The 23,543-nt window shown below is 39.8% G+C and overlaps 1 protein-coding gene across 5 annotated transcripts in view; it reads right to left on the bottom strand.

Annotated features, from left to right (window-relative positions):
• The window catches only part of ACSBG1 (acyl-CoA synthetase bubblegum family member 1), a 42,127-nt gene that overhangs the window by 14,279 nt on the left and 4,305 nt on the right, over nucleotides 1–23,543 (bottom strand). The window contains exons 1-7 of one of the 5 annotated variants that reach the window (XM_068204451.1): nucleotides 22,194–22,384; nucleotides 14,773–14,855; nucleotides 6,166–6,383; nucleotides 5,435–5,523; nucleotides 4,528–4,648; nucleotides 2,652–2,732; nucleotides 61–210 (exon numbers count right to left, since the gene is read on the bottom strand). In XM_068204451.1, the coding sequence (XP_068060552.1) occupies nucleotides 61–210; nucleotides 2,652–2,732; nucleotides 4,528–4,648; nucleotides 5,435–5,523; nucleotides 6,166–6,383; nucleotides 14,773–14,855; nucleotides 22,194–22,273 (822 nt within the window). In that variant the 5' untranslated portion in view covers nucleotides 22,274–22,384. Of the gene's footprint in view, nucleotides 1–60; nucleotides 211–2,651; nucleotides 2,733–4,527; nucleotides 4,649–5,434; nucleotides 5,524–6,165; nucleotides 6,384–10,431; nucleotides 10,604–14,772; nucleotides 14,856–22,193; nucleotides 22,388–23,543 lie in introns of those variants that run through there. The other 4 variants (XM_068204452.1, XM_068204453.1, XM_068204454.1 and 1 more) reach the window with 4 other exon arrangements.

Raw genomic sequence — 23,543 nt, 5'->3', positions numbered from 1 at the left:
GGAATAAATATCCCCACACTTTGCTGTTTCTCTGCTAAAGGAGGAACCTAAAGTACCTACATTGTCATGACTCAGCATGGCTCCTTTTGGCTTTCCAGTTGTTCCAGAGGTGTATATCAGAACACAGCACTGATTCGGCTTTTGGGAGTTAATAATGTCATCCAAAGTACTGTCAGAGATGTCATCTCCCAGCTCCAGAAACTCTTCCATCTAGAACATGGAACAGAAAATGCAGGATACCAATGGCTTCCTACAAATTGACACGGTACGGCATCTCTCCTGTCTCAAAAATGTTAGAACATTTCAGTGCCTTGTTCTGAACACTTGTCCAAGGCAAGTTTCCCCAGACCTTGGCTATGGAAGAAATACGGTGATTCTGTCTTAGAGTTTAATGTGTGAACTGCAAACAGACTATCTAAAATTCTGCTGTCATGAGTCTTTTCAATGTCTAAGGAGGAAAAGTAATACTGTTCCTTCTCCAGCGTGGATACTATGAAGGCTAAAACTCTGTTACATTCTCACACTGTAAGAATGATTTTGAGTGTTATTTAAAGGAATCTGGATGCATCATTTTTAAGAGTACACTTGTGACAGCTCATCTAAAATTCGTTGTACATTATATAAATATAACTATCAAGCAACTGAACAAAAGCTTCTTTGCAAAAGCATCGTTATCTAGATGTGTGAATGTCTGCCCAAATTATGTGCTCTTTTATAGGAAACAGCATATGATGATGCTGGTCACAACTTCCATTCAAATTTGGCTCATTCTAGAGTGAGATAAAACTTTTACGACACTGGACTTCTGTGCCACACAAATTGGCCTAGAAGAATCCTGAACCTGCTCCTCTGTATTATATGGGTTGCTCCCCGATACTTCTGTTGCACACCCCTGATGTGCTGTTAAGCGTAACATTGCCTGCAATGCTAATTGGAAACTGCAGTATCACAGAATTTTTAAAGAAAATTGATAACCAAATGGTCAGTTTCCCATTGCAATCATGTGATTCATACTGTGCCACAGTAGTCTAGTATTTAAATGCAAGGTGCAGCACCTTCATTTTTCAGCAATTTCTTGGAGCTACATCTAAGACCACAAAGCAGCAATAGGGATGATAAGAAACACAGAGGTAAAAAAGGAGAGCCTCTGCTTGAGGGTAGTTCATTTCTTCCTTCAGACATCTGGCATTGCCACTGGGCTACTAAGATCACAATAGTCAGCATCTGTGGCACCTTAACCTCCTTTTCTTGGGTGTCAAGGCTGTCTCAAGAATTATTTATCAGTTTTATACTTTCTTCCAACAAGCCACATCTCTGAAAAGAGAGGCACTGCACAGCTCTGTAGCAAGTCAGGGATTTGTCACATTCTATTGCTTCCCCACAGAATGTGGCTGCATCAATTTCACAAGCTCCTGGAAAGCCTGCTGGTGTGAAGGATGCAATTGTTTGTACGTCACTAAGCAGTTGTTCCTGCTTTCCTGACCATACTGTATTCTCACAGTGGAATGCACTGATCACTGAGAATCTGTTGCGCAGGCTTTGTTTACTGAATGGCACCTGCAACAGATGGTGTTGGCGTTCCAGCATGTGTGGAGGGTACAGAAACAGTCACACCACACTCCTGACTCTGCATTTGCCTTCTGGAAACATGCACTGCTCAGCCAGCTCTGCCCCTGCCGCCGCTCATCACACGGCATAAATCCCTTTCATCAAACACCACGTGGGCTGGTGGCTCGCTCTGCATCACACCTCAGCAACCATCATTTCTGCCTCCGGTGATCTGACCTCTACTTTTTCCTTTAGATGACATAAACTATGGCATCTGTCAGACACTCACAGCTACCCTGCTCCTCTGAGAAAACGTCCAACATGATGCCTGAACACTGAACCAGTGTTTAAAAATACAGCAATTCTCACACATTAAATTGCAGTAAGTGCAAGTTGTTCAAGAATTAAATGCTAGCACCTAATCTTTTTTTAAACAGTAGGATCATCTTTGTATTAACATTTTTATTGTACAAGATGCAAGGCATGCTCTATACCAGCATGTATAGTATTGGAACAATAACAGTTTATTATTAAGTTATATGCAAGACATTAAAAAAAGGCTCAAAAGACTTTTTTCTTATCAAAATTTCAAGTATTTTTAAATATTTCTATGCTGTTCACTGTTCATTATATTTTTATATACTGAATACATTATATTTCTCTTTGATGTATTTTTTCAACAGCTGAGGCTTTTCAGTCTAAACTCTGATCTGTAGTGCAGTTAAAATACTGGATTTTTAAAAAAATTACCGAATTCACAGGCACTAGGAGCAACTTTTTTTTAAACCATTTGAGAGTACACATTCCCACCTAAAACCTACAGGTGTTTTAATAACCCAGTCAAGTTAAAAATTAGGAAGACATGAGACAGACAGTAAAGCAAGGTAGCTCTTTTCTTAAATATGAAGTATCAAAGGTAAATTGAAGAGAAAGAGATGAAAAAGCTTTTGAATGTGTTTGCTGGAACACAGCAATGCCTTCTAAATGGCAGATAATCACAGTAGAAATTGATCAAATAAATAATAGTCCACGTATTAACTGGTAATGCATGCATATAACCCCATGCATCATTTGGTTATGCCTCTGTTCTAGCATTCACTCACCGTGTACAAATTTGGACGTCTCTCTGCAATGGAGTCCTTATAGAGCACCACAGCCTTCAAGTGGGGCAACCGATTCCAGATCTGTTGCATTTTTCAAAACAAAGTTATTTATTATTCATATCTTGTGTGGGCTTTTATCCACTCTAATGCTGCCAAAACTGTAATGGGTTGACAGGCACAAAAACCTCCCATTTGCTTTCACTTCCAAATATTCTCCCCTAAACTCATCACCAACCAGCTGAACTACAGGTGGGGGGGAGGAGGAGGGAACTACATAGTCTACACAGACTACACAGTCTGCTCCAGGAAATCTAGTTTCAGTCAAAAGGTTTAAAAAATGAAAAATACACCAGAAATGGCTCCTCAGCATCCTTTCTCATAATGCACAAAAAGGCACATAAAGGAACAGTGCAGGTCAAGCTAGAAGCTGACCCAGGCCTGTGATTACCAATAAAGTCCCTCAGCAAAAACCGTAACAATTCAAGTGCTAAAAAAAGTTCAACTTCCTTAAGGAAAAAATCAAAGGAAGCTGTATGCACATTTTAAGGATAAATAAAAACATAAAGCTGCAGGCTTACAGAGATAGCAGTGGCTGCTGCTTTCAGCAGCTCTCTGTTGCTTTGCATGGCCTACAGGAAGCATTGATTTCACCGAATTCTGTGAGAACCCATGCCTCACGGATGCCTTTCAATTCATCACATTTTGAACTGATTTTGCCAATACAAAAGCAGTGGCTTGATGGTACCCAGTATGTACATATTATTAGAAGGATAGCAATTGAGATGTTATTATTTCTGTCTTGGGTTCCAAAAAAAAAGTTTCAAAAAAACCCTCTGCTGGATAAAGCAGTGCTGGCCAGAGCTCTCTTTTTCTACATAATGTGTATGAACCAAGCTCCTCGAGTTGTTCCATTTAGATTCTTCTCTCCTGTTCACAACAGCATAGCCTGGTATTGTGTCAATGACCCCGCAAGAAGGCTTATCTGACTGTGTGTTTTTATAGAATCTCTCTTCCTCCATATTGCATATAAAACACAACTACAAAATATAAAGTAATTCATCAACAACTTATATTAAATACATTTGACAAAAAAAAAGAACCTGCATATTTTGTCTCTTGCAGGTATGTGGTCTTGGCAGAAAGCTCCATCATGGAGGGCCCTCCCGCTTCAGCAAACGGTGCCATTTGGTGCACGTTTGATGAGTCCACAGGCCTCCCTCAACATATGACAGACACACAAGCCCTTCCCAAGAGCTGCCTGTGCTCCTCTCCCAAGTCACCTTGCCATCAGATTGGTCTTTCCATCTGGCACTGCTGCTGAAAGGCAGGCCCAGCTGCCCAAGAGTTCTGTCAAAACTGAGACTGTTCACTTTAGAAGGCTCCTGCTTTCTCACTAAGCTCTGTCTCATGTTAACCATGATGCTACCAAAGTGGAGTAAACTCAAGAGCCTTAATGGCTGATATTATAAGCAGGAAATTATACCTTGGAAAGAGAAAATTCTGAACACTGACATCCTTAATATTTAAATGGCAGACCTTTACAAACTTGCATCAGCATAATCTCTTCCATTCAAGTGAACTGTGCTTTTCCAGACAGAATCAGGTGGTGACAGTAAAAACATGGCATCAAAATGTGGGTTTTTTCAGGTAAGCCTTCAGTGAACCATCCAGTGAGTTCTCTGCTGGAGCCGCAGACACTGCAGAGGGTCAGAGCCACCCACGAGCTCTGACACCAGATACCAGATTTCAGAGTAACAACACACACTTCATAAAGAAAGGCTTCATGATACAGGGAGTGTACATGGTAGCTGGGACCAACACAGCACTGAGAAATGAAAAATTGTGGCTTTTCAGTAATCATTCAGCCGCCTTGTACCTGCATTATCTTGTCCAGCTGTTTCTGATTTTCCACAACCATGATATCAGTCTTGCTGTCATGGGCAATGTAGTGACAGGCCTCTGGAGAATTGGTTGTATATATTCCTGTGACAATTCCTCTGCATCAAAAAAATTTATATATATAAGAACATACATTTCTATGCATACACACACATATACATGCATGTAGTATCAATAGAGAATAATAATCAAAGATCAGATGAAACCTGAAGGGTATGAAGATGTGGAAGCAAACAGCAGGACAGCTCTAATGTTTGTTTCACATATTCAGATATACATGAATCTCTGATTTATGCACATTGCAAAAACTAAATTATTCAGTATAAGATGCTAGGACTCAGTGTTTTAACTCACTTAAGGTTACAGAGGAGTTAGCTCAGGAAGTGGTAAAAAAATCCTCACTTATGTCCTTTTTTTATTTAAGCTGTGCACAGATACCAATTTGGATTTCATTGGTACAGAGCAGCTTAAGAAGTAAAATCCAAATTAACAGGTATCAGGACAGAAGAAATCGGGGTAGTTAATATCCATATGATACTTCATCTGCAGGAATACATCTTACTGTAGATATCATTCATATTGTATGATCATTAATATAAAACTGTGATTCTCATCTATTTCCCACATCTTCCATTGATAAGATCTTGTACAAGAGCTTCTGTGTGACTGTCATGCTTAAGCCCACGGCAAACAGGATGCATTTATGAGTGTCTGAACTATTTGGGATATAAGACACTAGCAGGTTGCTGAAAGTGCCGATCAGTAGCAACACAACCTCCAAGATATGTCATAAAATACTGACCTGATACATTCCCAGACCCAGCAAAATAGAAATTCCCAAATCCCCCTCAAAAATTACCCCCCACCCCCAAAAAAAATCTTACCCAGCAAAAATAGCTCCAACAGCTGAGATGAACCATTCTGGAGAATTAAATCCAAGGATTGCTACACTATGGAATCGTTCAAGACCAAGCTTAAAAATAATATACATAAGATTATATAATATAGGCCCACTGGAGAGAAACATACACACAAATATAAACCACGAAAACTTTTGATTTATTACTACAGTACTGACAAGGCATGTGAAGGCATGTTTTGGTATCCACAGCAAACCTGGTGTTTTATCAGCACTTAACAGGATGTGAATTTTCCACTACCTTCTCTTTGAACTCTGCTGTCCAGAAGGGCCCAAGACCCAGAATATTTCAATATGAACAAGAGCATAATGAGTACTAATATTACCCTATATTTAGAATGTTTTATAGGTTGTCTTTATCTCACCAAATTAATGATAGTAGTTCCCCCCTATTTTTCTTTTTTGATCTTAAGGCCGCTGAGCTCTTCTGAACTCTGCACCCATGTCCCAGAGACACAGTGCAACACAGCAGCTCCTCACTTGCAGTCAAGGCTCCCTGACAGCAGTGTTATCTCTGACCAAAAGTCATTTTCATCATTATCATTTCAATAAATAATACGACTACTGATCTTCAAGTAATGTAAAAAAACTCATATATTGTGGGGTTTGGGGTTGGGGTTTTTTTATTAATTTGTTTTTTAGGTTTTTAAAGGACACAAAAGGACTAAAGGCATTGGTTTTGTTTCCTGTACCTACCTTCAAGAAGCTCTTGGCTGCTTTCCTAGAGAGGCAATAATATTCTGAAAAAGTTATTTTCTCCCATTTTCCCTTCTTTTTGCTGGCCAAAGCATTAAGGGATCCATATTTCTCCAGGCTCTCCTTGAACATCTGATGAACTGTTATGGGACTCTGTGGGCATGAGTTATCAATTCTCAGTCTGACTCTGCCATCAGCAAAAGAAGTCCACAGAGACTCTGGAAGGTAAAGCACCATTGTCAAGGTAATCTGCAATCGAAAAATACCTTGTGACTGTGTACCAGAAGACAAGAGGATTGAATAAAGACCACAGGACTAAGCACAACTCTGGCACTTCCCAGCTCTTGAGAGAAGGGCTTTCCAATTTTCTTATTATCAAATATACCATGTAGAAAGGTAAGTCTTTATTTCTTGTACTTTGTTCTGCATCTTGAATGAAAGTGCCATACAGAATTATGCTGATGATGTGTGTGTTGCAGGCACCCCCCCCCCCAGTTCCAGAAGAATCTGTTTGCCTGTGCTCAGCTCTGCACTCCCCCTTGTGCCAATGGAATAGCTGGTGAATCAGAAGGCTAAAGAGATCCAAAAGACATGAAACCTCCACCCCTGTTCAGTATCCAAGCTCCTTTTTCGTGTTATAACTCTTTCTTCCCTTCCTCCTGCCCCTCCAGCTATTCTCCCTCATCCTGTCCCCGTTCCTCACTACGTCCCACATTTTTTCCCTTGGCCATCTGCCCCATGTTCTAATGTGTCCATTCCACTCACTCCTGCCTTGCCCTGGTTCCATGGTTCCATTTTTCATCTTCTGTTCTTGTCTTCCTCACCCTGTATTTATACCATCCACTTTTTTCTCCCTGTATTTTTTGTCGCCTTCTTTAACAGGACAAAGATGCAGAGCACCAAGAAATGTCACTTGGCTCTCACCACTGGTGCCAAGTACTGGGACAGTCCCTGGCACTCACAAGAAATGTCTGCCTCAGACTGTCCTTGGCTCTTGCAACCCCTACAAGAGGCTGATATGAATACGCTCCTTAGAGGATCTAGGGGTTATAAGGTGGCAAAATTCAGGTGAATTCTCACAAGGAAAGCACAAACCCTCCCATGACTCCTCCATCAAACAGTTCCCATACTTATGAACGGAACAGTACAAGAACATTTTTAAGATTTTTTTCCTTAGATGTACTTTCATAAATGAAGCAATATTTTTAGCATAGGCATAAAAAATGGATATATTCTACAGTGAGCTGGTGAAAAAAATTCAGACCAAAGTGCTTGCATTTGTCAGAATTAAGAGTAACAGAAAACAGTACTTTTTGTAATTCCTAATACAAGTTAATAAGCATAATTATATTTTACTACACCTATGGAAGGCAAAACCTGTAAAGCAAGCTCAGTTAGTATCTCTGCTGTTTCCTGCTACCTCAGTGGCTGAAAAAGAGCAGTTTTTGGAGTGCTCAAAAGTACAACATGCATCACACCCCTCTCCAATGCTATTCTAGTTGCTTCAGAGGTCTGGGAACTGCTTCTCTTAGCACTTGTGGCAATACAGGAACACATTAGCCATAGCTGGATCCACACCAGTGCTTTAGTACACACTTGCAGCCTGCACCAAGAGCCAGAGGCACAGCAAACTACTGTAAGCTCACAAACATTTCATTCCATTCCTGCTCCTGGCTGGCAGAAGGTGCTAATGACAATAATAAGTACAAATAAAGCTGCTTTATCTCCATGCCCTCTTTTTCTCATGTGTAAATGGCACATAATGATTTTCAAAACATAGGTGCGGAGCAATGCTTAGGTCAGTGGAGAAAGGGCATCATAAATCCAGATAGTTTAGAAACAAATAGCTGTGAAGGAGTTCAGGTAATAGACACTTTATCAAAGTGCAAGCAGTAGCACCCAATAAATACTTTATGAGTTGAGAAGGCAAAGCAGCTGTTTCTGCACTTAACCCCAATGCAGGGGTGAAAAGGATGAGAGGTAAGACCTGCCAGAGACAGAAGCTATTGTTAATCCAAATGTTTATTGTATGCAGTGACACACCAAAGCCCAGATGAGAAATTATATATATAGATGTTCTGGCTGGCTTCCAGAACAAAGGTAGCAGGGATTGCAGGTGTGCTTGGACACAGGTAGGTGACCGCTCTGTTCAAAACAAAATCATACCATACAGAGCTTAAATACAACATTCTGGTCCATATATTAAAAACGTTCCTGAATAAAGAGTACCTCTCTTGAAGGAAACAGAAAATATTAGCAAAATTCCTACAGTAACATTATAGAAGTTGCATTAATAGTGTCTTTTCACTCCAGATGTACAGCAGATAACAGCACTGCTCCCAGAGAATAATGAAAATCAATCAAATCCCTAAAATATCTATACCTAGAAACCAAAAATGTACTTGCAAACTGGGTGTCCTTTTGTTTTCCTTATGCAGGTTTTTCTGCTGTTAAAAAGGGATCTCTGATTAATTTCAAAGACAAGGAACAGAATCACTTTCAGAGACTCTGTGCATCACCTTAATAATAATACTCAAGATACAGCACAAACAAATATAAACCTGAATGCCCATTCAGTGTCTGCTTTTGCATGCATTTGCAGGTAGAACTTAAAACAGTTCTGAAATCTCAATAAGCCAAATAATTCTAAAAATCTAGTTAGTCTGTGCTCGGAGTTCGTAAAAACAACGGAACATGAACAATATATTCTTCTGTCAGTTTGCAGAGGGATTTTGAGCAGAGTGCTCATTCTTTGTAGAAAGTGCCTGGGAAGGAATGCCTGGCTAAATACTAAATGCAACAATTATAAATGCTGGGAGAAGCATAACAGGTGTTCTACCTCAGGAGCCCCTGAAAGTTAAACTGCAATGTCCAGGCTGGAAATCAGCTCAGTACCTCCTGAAACCAAAGTGGAGATCAGAATAAAACCCCTCAATATACACTCAGCATTGGTACATTATACAACTGTAGCTTCACAGAGTACAAGGAAAAACCCAGCACTCCAGCTCAAAGCACTTGATGCCACTGAAAATCTTCTGTATGCAACCAAAGAGTAGTTGTTCCTTTCCTCTTTCTTCCACTAACTCCTGCTACTTGCATTATACTTCATACTCAAAATGCTTTTTCATCCACTACTATGTGACCTTGGCTCACGTCCTTCATATGAATTCTGAAGGCCAGAGATGTTGCAAAAAGACTTCTGCTTAAAGAAGACTATATTGTCAGATAAAACAAGAAGAGCAGAGATTTTATTCAGGTAATAAAATCTGGACTGTCACTGTTTGAGGCTCTGGAAGGACATTTTTTCCCCTATGTCATTCTCCTCCAAGGCCAAAAACTCCATGATCAGACTTCACTTTCCAGATATCACTGCCTTCCCTGCTGAAGGAAGAGACGGCTCGGGGTAGTCTCATTCATAAGTTATAAAAGGATCACTGTAATGCAGACTGCCTTGGGAACTGTTCTAGGAAAAGCTGATCTAAATACCTAGGATTTTAGATGCGTAGTTTCCCCACCAAGATGGGAACTAAAGTGTAAATTTTCAACAAGAAACTTAACGTGGGGAAAAAAGTAGTTAAGAACCCCTTAAAAGACACACTTGTAGTTTTCAACTGATCTTTTACAATACAATCCTAAATTTATGAACCATTTATATGTGAATACTGTGTTATAAAAGTACATTTGTCATTCAGGTATTTTCTACCAAGTTTGAAATTATACACAACATAGAACACATTACACATTTTGTAATTTTAAAAACAGCCAGTTTATTCCTTCCATCGTGTAAAATGGTAAGTTCTGACATGGTACAAGCCCAGATGTGAAAAATTACTTTAAACAGACCAACAAATAACATTTTTTTTTTCCATGTATAATCAGTCTGGCTGAAACTGCTGGACCTCTGAGATACATGAAGGATCAAGAGAAATCAAGAGAAATATACGAATCCTACAACTTAAAGCTAGTATCATTAGTGAAACCTTCTCTCTGTTCACTACCTGACCTGCAAGTATTCTGGCGACTGACAGAAAGGATTTGAGAATGCAAATGAATTCAGATGTTTATGGAAGAACAGCTCTGAGAGTCATATAAAATGCAAAAGACCCAAGGTCATCTTTCAGACAGATAAATAGACAGGCTGATTGTGGAATGGCCCTGCTGCATGAGCTGAGCAACTCCAAGTGATATTCCATAGATATGCCCTGCAAAGCAAGAAGTAAACCAGTAATTTAACTTCTGCTTGAAAATGAATCAGAATTAACTCACAAAACAGTGTCTTGATTATATGCCAGATGCTGCAAAACATCACTCTGCCCTAATGACGAGAGAAGGAATTCAGCTCTCTGCTGGAGGCATTCCTGTCAGTCATCATCCAAGATTCCACAGCTATGATGCCATCACATTCTGCTGACAACAGAAATACACCATTCCTCCTCTCACCCACTATTTTTCACTTTTCTTCAAGATGTCTGTGACCCTGAAAGATTAACTTCATTTTAGTAAGAGCTGGAGCTGAATACACACTGTTTAGAGTCTGCGAGCTTGGTATCTGTGTCAAACTTCTCCTTGTGCCAATAAACAGATTAAACAAAGGTACAGAACTTCGGAATTTCAAGTGAACCTGAAAGTCTCAGCCAGCATAATCACATAGTGATTCTTCTAATAAAACACACAAACCAGCTCCTGTGGCTTGCCTTGCCACAGCTGGGGGAGAAGAAGGGTTTTCTGCTGTATTACCAGTTTTCCACAATAAACAAATCATTTTACCCTCTCTAACAGAAAAGACAATAAATAGAGGAAATATTTTTAAATTAGCCAAAACATACAAAAACGTCTACTTTTTGCACTGCAGGAAAAGGGAACAATTACTAATTACAGTAGAACATACTGCTCTTCACATCAGTAAACCCCTAGAGTGTGGGCCAGAGAAATAAGATGCCCTCCAAAGAATGCCTCCACGAGCTGACGTGGAGGGAGTGGTGCACCAGGACAAGTATAAAACAAGCTTCATAACAATACTGACGCTTCTAAAACTGATTACGGTGCGCCAAAATGAAGGCGTGTGGAGGGTGTAATCAGGAGGAAACATCACTACAGAAACATTGCCCAGGCATGCAGGAATGGAAAGTCAAAACTCAGAATTGAAATTGGCGAGTAATGTGAAAAGTCACAAGAAGGGCTTTTACAGCTACAGTGCAGCCAGAGGGAGAACCAGTGATATTGTGGGCAACTCACTGACACAAGACATGCAAAGGGCTGATGCTCTCAGTGCCTTCTTCACCTCGGTATTTACTGGCAAGGTCAGGCTCCCTGAGCTTCCATGCCTAGTGGAAGGTGAGATGTTTTACCTACAGCAGCAAAACATCCAAGCAGGGACCACTTACACAAACTGGACACATACAAAAGAGTTGATGGGACCAGATGGGTTCCTTCAGAGTGGACACTGAGAAACCAGGTCAAAGCCATCCCAAGGCTGCTCTCTGTAATCTTGGAGAAAGCACGGCAATCTGGTAAGATCCCCATCACGTGAAAAAAGGTAAATGCCACACCTGTCTTCAAAGAGCAGAAGAAAGAGGATGCAGAAAACTAAGGGCCAATCAGCCTCACCTCAGTCCATGGAAATGCTATAGAACAAACCCTCCTAGAAATAATTTTGAGCTATAAAATGGTGATTGAAACCAGCCAGAATGGGCACCCTTGACTTGGCCCTGGTAAATATAACGCACCTGCCTCCAAGATGAGTTGACTAGCTCTGACAGAGTGAGAGCAGCAGCACATTGCTTACTCTACCTTTAACAAGGTCTTTGACAACTTCTACACAGCCCAGCATCCTTGGAAGGTTTGAACCAGCTGCAACTGGAGGAACAGGTAAATAAAATATTGACTGGATTAGTAGTCTTTAAGAACAGTGGTTAGCAATTCTAAGTCTTGTTAGCAGTTAATTCCAAGTGACATTCTTCAGGGTTTACTTGTGAGAATGACACTGTACAATGATGGCACTGTTGTCCTGGACAAGAGAATGCACCCTCGCCAGCTTCAGTGAGCAAACTTGAGGAAGTGATTGACAGGACGAAAGGCAGGGAGGCATCCACTGGAGAATGGGCTGACACGACCTGAAAGCTCGAAAAGGGTGAAGCCAAGCCTTGCACTCTGGGGAGGACAGCCCCATGGCACAGCATGGGCTGGATGCCAGCTGGCTCAGCAGGAAAACCCCCATGGTTCTGCTGGACAGGTTGGCTGCCAGTCAGTTGTGTGCCCCAATGGAGATGAAGGCTAACTGCACCCCTGGCTGCACTGGCAAGATTAAGCCAGCAGACTAAGGAAAGGGATTATTTCCCCCTAAACAGTGCCCCTGAGGCTGCCCCTGAGACAGTGCGCAAGATAGAGATCCTGACAAGCAAACTGGCACAAGCCCAGGCAGTCAGGGGCCTGGAGCACACCATGTGCAAGAATCCCTACAGGAATTGTGTTTCTCCAGTCTGGAGAAGATAAAAAATGAATCTATCTGCAGTGTGTCAAAGACTGAAGCAGGTACTACAAGGAAAACAGATTCTTCTCAGAGGCACACAGCAGAAGGACAAGAGGCAATTGACATGAGCTGCAGCAAGGAAAATTCTTGCTGGATCAAGAATTTCACCATGTAGGTGACTCAGCCTAAGAAGAGGTACTGAGAAGCTGTACAATTTCCCTGGAGGTTTTCAAAACTCAGCTGAACAAAGCCACAAGGCTTCCTACAGCAGAAAAATGTCCTAGTTGCCCTCCAGTGCTCTTTTCTGACATAAATTATTTTGTTGATTCCATTCGTATAAAACCAGTATGGATGAGTTCTCTTCTAACTTCACACTGGTTTTAAGTCAATATAATGCCTGCTGCCAACAGTAAGGGTACTCTGGATTTACATACACATTAGAAAACCCCAAATCTGGCTTGCTTCCACAGGAATGAGCTTCTATACGTTGGTAGAAAGGAATGGGGAAAAAATTCCAGAACAACCTGTGGTCCTCATTAGATAAATTTACTCCTGAGGTTGCAGAAAGTATCAATTATAAAGTGAGGAAGTTAGTTCTGAACAACTAGAAGATAGGAGAATCTCCTCCTTTTCTCTTTACATACAATGTAGACTTCTTGCAACCAGTCACTGAACTTCCTTCTCATGAAAGATCTTTTGGGAGGAGTTTTTGAAATTCAGCCCTCACTTCACCATTCAGCATCTGCATAGCAGTATGATGGTTCCAAGTTAAACACTGCTTCCCATTTAAATGCATAACAAGTAGTGCCACAGATTCCCAAAGTCAAGTAGAAGACAAAGTCTAACAAATTGTAAGCTCCTGATTCATCAACTAGAAACATATCTAAACACCAATAAAGGAACTGCTTAATTAAAATGGGTAAGGTATGACCTGTGTTTGCAGGAAAATTACAATGAACAGCTGGAATGGCTTCTTCTCCTTAGCCGTTCACCTCACCTTCATGGCAGAGGCTGTGATCGCCCCTGAGGAGACACCGCTCAGGAGTGGCTGAATGACATGTGCATTCCTGCCTGAGCACTGCTTTACAGCCCAGCTTACTTCTCTAAACGGCAGCCAGCAGCAGCCTCTGGGAGAGAAGCAGGTGGGCAGCTGACAGAATTAACCACTGTCCCAGATAAATTCTTAGGGAAATAGGTCAGAGCCTTCACAAGCACTCTGCAGAATCACAGTCTCAGTGACAATCTACATAGAGAACGTGTAGCTCAAACAGTACAATAAGATACCCTGTACATTTAAAAAAAGGAGTTTGTTAACACCTTTATTCATCCGCATTTATTTCCTGCTCACTGAAAGCAAATAACTAACAGTTCACTTCTTGGGAAGAACTCTACTGTGTATCAAAGACCTGCCCATTGAAAAGTAACTATATATCCATACAGATAAATATTTACACACATGTGTAAAGTCTGCATGCAAGATTCCTACATAGATCAGATAGCTATGTGCTCACTGCTTCAGTTTTCTCCTAGAACAAATATTTTGTTTTAATGAGAACATTCAGATACCAGTAGCAGCTTCTCCAAGGCAACAGGGAACTCTCTTAGGGCTGCAAACCTTCCAAAGAACCTCAGAAAGTTCTGCTAGCAAACCTCCTTTAAGCCACATGGTAGCACATTCAGGCAAGCCATTCAGCACTGCAGGTGGATTAAATGACACCAGTGTGCACATGCTCTGGTGCCACACAGAACTGACAAAGGCACAGATATTCCTTTAAAGCCTCCAGTCATTACACTGCACACCAAATCCTCCCCAGGTGACAGCTGATGAGTAGGCTGTGATGCCAAAGGTAACACAACAATTTGTATGATTCTCCATTAGGATCAAGCTATTTTTCATTTTTATCTAGTCATCATCTCAAATATAGAGAAACACTGGCAGAAACACATGCAAATTTGTGGACAACTCTTGAAAAATTTTCAGCTGCCCTGACTTCCCTTCAGTTTTAATTTTGTCTTTCATTAATTGAGCCTTGAGAAATTGTCAGTCAAAACTTGCAAGAACCAACATAAAAATTACATTAAAAAAAAAAAATCTAAGAAGAGTTCAAACTTCCAAGGATCATCTTTTACATGCTTACCTGCCGGCTCTATGCCTTCACCCTGGGTCTCCTCCAGATGAGGCAGCAGTTCCCTGCAGACAGTCTGTGCATCTGTAAAGCTTCTAAAAGCAAACAGAACTATTAAGATGTTATCCAGGAGCACTAGCAGGACCTACTACGACCGACCAACGTACAAAGATGCAAAATAGATATCACAAGGTAAACAAAAACACAGCTTGCAAGCACTTTGAAATACAAGCAGGTGGAATTAGAAAGTTCAGAGCTATCACATACGTTTTGACTCTTGCAAACTCCACTATGACCTAGTGAAATAGAAGTGCCTTGCCCTAAGAATGACATTCTTTATTGCACGCTTTTGGTTACAACATCATGGAATATATCAGATGAAGACACTAACTTTGAACTTCCACAAAGAGGCCATGAACTATACAAGTTCATGGCCTCTTTGTGGAGGAGAGAGGAGAATATATATATATATATATATATATATATATATATACACAAGGAGAATGAGATCCCAATCTTAACCCTGATCATACTGACACTGCTAGTATAACAACACCTTGTAAATTGTCACTGCTGATACCTGCTGAAGCTCTGAAGTCAGTGCTTTTTTTTCAGGCCAGGAAGATAAGGCAAATTAGTATAATAATAATAATGAAGTTTCTCAAAAATGTCACCAACACAAGAAATTATCATTAATACATGAATGAAATTAACTTCTCCTAAAAGTAAACAGACCAAGTTTAAAGTACAAATACAAACTCCAACCCAAAAGATCTGTAAGGTGACAGACTGCTAAGAATTCCATGTGCAAAATATCTACACAATAAGCATTTAGAAATTACTGAACATAGCAATGCACTACAGATTATACAAGAATAGCAGCATAAAGCTTCTTAATTTAGATAATTTCATTTCATAGAACAAATGGTGGGAATCAGCAGCCTTTAGAGGCTAAGAAGAAGCTAGGATTCCCTTCATTCTTTCTCCATAGGTACAACAGAAGAGTCCTGAGTGAAGCTCAGGAAGTCCTTCCCCTCCACAGTGTAATAAATTAACTCAAAATGTATAAAAAGAAAGTTGAAACAATGCCCTTCGCAGCTTTCAAATAAATAACCTCAAAGCAGTTTTTACACAGTGGTGACAGGGAGCAAACAGCAGGACCAAACACTACATCAGGCAACTATTTCCCATTGCATATTAACAACCACACTTGAAAAATACTCATATATGTGGGACATTCCTACAATTTATTATTGTTAGTCACAAAAGCCTTAACCAAGCTGTATCCCCCTTTACAATAATGCAGCAGACCATGTAACTCTTCACCTCTCAGAAGTGACAAGCACAGTTCTTTTCCTGCCTCACTCTTCCCCACAGGTCCCCTCGGAGCAGGGCACAGGTCACAAAAGCAGCTGAAGGAAAACAAGGAGTCATCACTAATCTTGCCTGTAAAGATATTTTCTCAAGCACTTACTAAGCATAAATTGCAGCAAGGAGAAAAGGCACTGCAGAACCACAGCATGGTGCCAAGATGCCCAGGAACACCAAAATGCTTCAGAGATATGGACTTTGGCTCTTAAATTTTTCATTAAGACTGAGGTTCTGCATTAAATTATTCAGCGTTACTAGTGCAGGGCAAGCATCTTCCAAAATCCAACTACCAGTTTAAAGGTGGACTTTCTGCATCTGATTTCTGCAAGTTTACAATTCCAGAGATAATAAGCAAAAACCTCTACAAATCACACAGAGCAAGAATTTAACAGTAGAGATCACTTGAACAAGTCAATTAGGACAAAGTGAGATAAAGTTCCAAAACACTGACCAGCTAGAACTAACCAAAGCATATTTCTGTGTAACTCCATTAGCATGGATGATTTTTGAATGACAGTATTTCCTGATGTAATTTGGGCTTTAATTTCAAGATACCACTCTAGCAAACATGACCTCATCTGCTGCCTGAATTCAACACACTGCTCTCACCTGAGACGAAAGCACAGCTTAGGCTGGCTGGCTTATCCTGGCAAAGCCCAACACTGCCCACCCCACCCACGGCTCCCACCACTGCCCTGTGCTCCTTGGATGCTATTCCACACTGAAGCTGCTCTCACACACCAGCTGAAAAGCAAGAATCTGAACATTATCTACTAATAAAGGGATTAACAAAGGGAGAGCTTCCTTTCCCTCTGTATTTCCATGACTGTAACAGCTCTAGTGAGATTTATCTTTGCAACCCAGGAAGCAATGCATGTGTGAGGTAAAATAATGACTGATGTAACTGACAGCCCTTCCTGCTGGGTGTGAGTCACCAGAGGAGAAGCATCCAATCCAGATTTGCTTTCATAGCAATTACTGGTTTTATCTGAGTGCATTTGATACCAACCAATGATTACAGTATCACTTCTTATTGTAACTACAGCAACTAAATGCCATGGCTAAATCTCTCCACTTTTATCATTACAAAATGAGTGCTCTTTTGCTATCTGCACACTAGAAAAACTGTTTGTTCTGTTACCATAATGATGCTTAGTGATTAATGGCACTACTTACTGTGATACTAATTTCCATAATTTTTTTGTTGTTGTTGTTTTAAGGGACTTAAATAGGGGAACCTATTCATTAAACAGATTACGTATGGGAGCAAATAAAAAGACATTTCCTTCTTTTGGTATTCCTATTCCTGTTGTTCAACTCCTGTAATCTTGTCCATGTTAAGTTTTTACCAGTCAGCTCTCTACAGGGATTATCAAAAATTTAAAAGATCAACCTTTCTAGAGAAAGAGGCTTTCTATAACGTTGCAAAAGTAAGCAGTTTAACAAATAATTACATGCATGAATTGTTAATACATTGTTCAGGACAAGGTATTTTTTTAGATGTCAGAATATTTACTCATAACCCTCTACACACATATAGCAAGCCAAAGTACTTTTACGTTTGGAAACCACATTCACAACTGCTCACAAAGAAGACTCAAACAAACATTTTTTTGCCAGGAAACCAGTGGGTAATTCAGACCACACATTCACTCAGAGCAATATTCTGAGCTTCCAGACCTGTGCTGTCAGATTCATAATGAAGATACCATCTCCTCCTCCCTTTCCTGGTATTCCTGTTGCAGAGGCTTCTTCATTACACAGCTTTTCCACTCCCACCCTGCTCCTGGGTACTGTTGTACCACATGTGAGATCACCATACAGTAAAATATTTTTATTAATTAATTATTTTTATTCTGGTTTAATGGATGAGACATGGTGACTTGAAGATGCTGCATTCATTATGAGGTTGTGATGTGATGCCTGTGTTTAGAAGAACAGTATGTTCCAGGTGCAAAGCTCTGGCTGTGGTCAACCATGTTACTGCAGTTCAGGTCCACTTAACTTCCAAAGCTTTCATTATAAAACTTGCACAATTGCATGATTTTTCTGCTTTTGTCCTTTCAAAATAAATTATCCTGCAGACCGTCTGCAACAGAGAACAAAGCCAGTAGGGAGGGAATGCTCAGGTACAGTGTCTGAGGAATGCATACAATTTCTCTGTCCCATACATGATTTTTTCCAAAAAGCAATCCCATTTGGCTTCTCCTGGAGAGGCTCTGACAGCACTGCTTCCAGCTTCAGTGGCTCCCAGGAAGGCTCAGTGCTGTTCTGCCCTCACTGTGATGATCCAAACCAGTGCAGCTCCTTCCTCTGCCTTGCTGCTCCTCCGAGCATATCACCAACAAGCTCACCCACCACCAGAGACTGCATTCATGTGGCAGTGCTCATGTTACTTCATACTTCTTACAATAAAGTCCCCACCTTTTAATTAAACTCCTTTCTCTGCTTGCCTCGCCCAAAGAAATATTTTGTAAAATACAGGTGTTTACCTTAGGGAACAATGTGTGCAGATCCCCATTTGCATAAGTATTTTTTTCTCAAACACTTCTTTGTTGAACTGGTGTTCCTAACTATTAAATATTAATCCTATTTAATAAACACAAAAAAATAGGCTGAAGTAGAAAATATGCCTTTTTCCAAGACAGAACTTCTTCATAAATTTTGATTTTATCTTTCACTGCCTGCTTTTCTTGAGGACAACTTAGTGAATTCCATCTCTAAACTCCTGCAGCTTGGTGGCTTGATTATTTAAGGAATCCACTATAAAGTGGATGATAAAACATCCTTCTTCCAATCAAGTGTCCTTCTTGTGCTGTTTCAGTCTTGGTGACAAGTGTCCTAAATATTGATCTCTGTTCCAATACAGAGGAATTCCCCCCTCCAAGCTTTTGCTGCATGTTCTCCAGGCCAACCCAGCTATATACATTCCACCAGCCTTACTCTGCATTAGAGTTGCTTTGGGGAGTGTTTTGGGTCTACATCTGCACATTCTTAAAAACTTTTCATTGGGTGTTAGACATTTTCAACAGCTCATTGGGGCATTTGAATTCAAGAGGGAATCATTAAGTATTTGTCTGCCAATTCTTCTGGCAGCAAAAAGCAATGGCTTAAATTACCTATAGGTAACCTCTGAAAACTGTAATGATTTTGGCATTTTGCCTAGAGACTTCTGAAACTAAATATCTTCATCTGGATCCCATTCATGAGAAATCCTTTCCCAAATCCCCATGTATCCTACAAGAGACCAAAATACCAAATCCAGTATTTTAAAACAGAACTCTGGGGACAGATTGTAGAAATGAGCACAAGACAATAAATTCAGAATCACAGATATGACCTAGAGTTCTAGACAAAGACAATGAAGTCACTCTGACTTAAATCAGCGTAGCACCACAGCTTTGACAGCTCAGCAGCTAAAGAGACCGGCACAAGAAAATACAAGAGAAACAGCCAAGAAAATACTGTATCTCCAGACTCTGAGGTGCTGCCAGCTGTTACCCAGGATGTTCTGAAGATGTTTTCTCATTTTTTATGACATAAGGGAAAAAAAAAAAACACAGTAATGACACACCATATTAGTTCTTTAAACCCTCATTTTCTGTAATGTAACATTTTCCTATAATGAGTAGAGAGTCACAGGAGGTCCCCATGGCCCTTCACAGGACACTGCTGTCTATTATGACTGGTCATCTTATTTACTAATTACTCCTCTATTCAAATGAGGGCAATATTATAATACATTCCTTATTAATTCTATTTAAAAGTTCCCCTTTGCCCTTGAAGAACAGGTTAGATTTAGCTGTTAATTGGTTTCCATGCCCTCATGAGACTTAAAAACAGGGCCACAGATCAGCCCAGATATGTTCCTACTCTTGCAAAAAGGCTCAGCTGATTCAACAATTGCTTTGATTTTCAGAGTGCACAAGAAACCAGTCTTTGTCAAATTACTCACACAACTTCTTCTCTCACAAAGATATATTTAAAAGCTAAAAAAATGCTGAATAAAGAATAAAGTACTAGTGACAAAGTTAACAGCTGAGATCTATTTTACCATATAACACAGTTGGCACACACCTTCTAGTAAAACCTATTTCTTTACTTGCAAAAAACAGAACTGAAGCATTTTATTCTTGTTAAGAACAAATATCCTCAAAAATCAGGTCATTTATTTTGGTGAGCTATCCCTCAGTTTGAGGGATAGCTGAGAACTTGAATAGGAAGAAATAAACAATGTAACGAGCCTTTTTTATTCTCCCCCCAAAAGGGCTCTATTCAGCAGTTGGGAGCAACCCAGACCTGACCTTGGTACAGATTTTCTGGCTCTGTTCTCCCTGCGCAGCAAAAACCTGAAGCAGAAATCTCCCAGTATCTGTCTCTGTGTGGCTACTTGCAGGGAATGCAGCAACGTTAAGTCACACAGAACTCATTATTTCATCTCTGCCTCATTTTTTAGGTCACACTGATTCAGTTTCAACCTTATAAAAGATCATTCTTTCCTATTTCTATTTGATACAATTTTATTTTCCTTGTCTAGTCCTTTCTACTTGGAATCCTACTTCCAGCATACTAAAAAAGGGACAGAAGTTTGCTGCCTAACTTCAAACCACGCCAGGTAAACAACAACATTTAACATGGCAACATGCACTGGCATCTTCAAAAACAAACCACAGAAGTTTTATGCCAAAGACTTTGAATGCATCAAAAGTATTTTGAGTTCTAGGGTCTGATATTCTTTCATTAGAAAGTCAGAAAAAAACCAAATGCTAAAGATATTTCTAATTAAGGAAGCCTAAACTTCCTGTTTGCAGTGGATGCAAACCACTGTACTTGTAAATTCTCCTTTAACTTTTTTCTTTAACAAAGAAAACTCAGATTTTTTTTAATAAGTATGTCACAAATAGAAGCATGCATGGATTAAAACAGAGGCATTATTACTAACTTAGCAAAATCCTAACTTTCATGAGTTGGAGTGTACATATACTGATCACAAGTCAAATAGTGGTTTATGATCCTTGGACAGGTTAAACCAAAAAATGACAATTCTACTACTAACTACATTGGGATTCCAGAGGCAACAACAATACATTCAAAAGTTTTCAAAGATTTCTTAAACTTCTTCCTGTTATGAAAACCTTAAGTCTTTGGATTGCTCCTCATGATTCTTATTCAGGATTACAAAGCCCAGAGCAGACGAAACTATTATGGCAGAAATTATCCCAACCAATCCTTTACCTGAAAGGATCAAACAAATCTTCCAAGAGACATAACATGCAAGTTATTCCCTAAACAAATGTGAAGTTAGATTTAACTTAACAGAAGACTAAATTCCGTCTCTGGAAATGGATATTAGTACTTAGCAATTCTGACAAACTTTTAACAATCAGAAGCTAAAATATTTCCCATGAAATGTCTTATTCTAATCTTAAGTACTTCCAAAAACTCTAGCGATGGGGAGATTTCTCTCTTGGAAGATACCATTCCAGTGATAGATCAACAGGTAGAAGAAACATCGTGCTCTTTTTGTGCTGCCTAGGACAGAAAGGAGACAGCACCCAGCAGGATTATTTTACATGTAAAAGGTAACATAAACATCAAAATACACTCTTCTAAAATTCACTTCCCCACTCCCACCTCTAAGAGATGGGTTACCTGGTTAAGTTCTGTTGCCTTTCACAGGAAGAAGATAGTCTGTCACAAAGATCAATTATTACCTGAGGATTACTCCCCCAAATCCAGAAGAGAAGAGGATAAATAGCCTCTGTGCTATAAAATAAACATTTTACAGGTGTATCCTATATACCAATAAGATACAAGCAACATATTCCCTACTCAATGATGCTATTAGGTTTAAAGTCAAAGTAGGATTTAGCATAGGAGAATAAACCTATTTATAATCTTCATTAACAGTTTTCTCCTATTCTAGCCTCAAAAGATATACCTTATTCTTCATTAGATAGTAGAGATACCAGGAAAAATTCTTGTAGATCTGCACAGTAGTGCAAGAGCTGGGAAAAATTGGTATATGAGTTTGTTAAAATAAAATGCTCAAGCTACTTTACCCATTTTCACAGCCTCCTGAAACATTCCTTGCACTTTCAGTCTGCAATTGTTTTGTGAGAGTCTCTCCACTGTTAGGCATGCTGACAAATCCTGCAAAGCTGGTCACAAATATGCTGAAGAACTGTGTGGATCAGGCATAAATGAGCTACTTGGAGAACCAAAGAAACCAGCAGTAACTGGTTATTTGTTAGAAAAAACAACACGTAATTCAAGAGGAGGAGACTACTGCAACAAAAGCTATTTCTTTCTGATTTTAACATGCTTGAAATGTCGCACTGCCTGTGAGCTGCTTACTGTTAAACTTTCTTTTTAATTCACTTTTCTTTAATTATCCATGAGAAGAATTTTAATGAGTTCACAATGCTTTAAGATGCAAATCTTTTCTTTTGCCAAGATTTCCACAAATTCATTCACACAAGTCGAAGCAATTCTAATTTTACTAAGTCTAGTTTCAAAAAAGAACATTCAGTGAAGCTATTTTCTTAAAGAAAACACAAATTACATTAGGAAATGCCTTAAAGTCAAGAGCCTATGAAAGCCAGCACCGCAACAGCCAAGCACCTCCTCCAGCACAACCACAGCAGCACTTCCTGCACCTCACCAGAGCAGGCCTATGGTATATTGTGGAAGTTTCTACACATGACTGAACAAATTACTTCCCAGGATGTAAGAGAGTCCAGTTCAGCTATTTAGGCTACTTCTGTACTAGTAAACTAAACAAAATCCAGAGAATGGCTCAAGCCATGCACTGTGAGCACCTTCCCTGACATGGTTTTGTATGAACTGGCACTTGCGCGGGACAACGCAGGGCAGAGGCTGTCACAGAAGATGATATTAATGACTACCCTGTCTGGAGGAGGAAGAGAGATGCAAGCCATGCTGCGCCATGGCCTTCAGAGCCAGAGAACATAATCTAAAATGTTTCACTTAATGGTACAAAGACAGCCATAGTGACTATGAGTATCTAAGATAGCAAATATTAACTTTATAGAAAGTGGGGATTTTATTCCAGAGTGCCTTGCACCATATCTAAACATATAATTGTAGACAGTGCAATTTGAAATGAAAGAAAACTTTGAAGTGAGATTCTAAGGGATCTATTCTCAACACCAGAAACTTGATTTGAAAATATCTGAACACAAAATGGGGGTATTTCAATGGTAAAAATGTGTCATCATATGCAGCAAAACTCTGTTTGTCAGGATTGATTTAGCTCTTTCATTTTGGGATAATTCTCCAATCACTTTGTTCCAACAATTCTCTGCAGGAAGCCACAAGGTCTCTTCCTTGCAACCAACTTTCCAGTAACATTATAAAGAAGACTGTTCTTTTTCTTCTTCAGGTCATCT

This window comes from Anomalospiza imberbis, chromosome 13, assembly GCF_031753505.1.
Source record: "Anomalospiza imberbis isolate Cuckoo-Finch-1a 21T00152 chromosome 13, ASM3175350v1, whole genome shotgun sequence".
Classification (NCBI taxonomy): Eukaryota; Metazoa; Chordata; class Aves; order Passeriformes; family Viduidae; genus Anomalospiza; species Anomalospiza imberbis.
The sequence above is the reverse complement of the archived record's forward strand: the minus strand, read 5'-3'. Positions and strand labels throughout refer to the sequence as shown.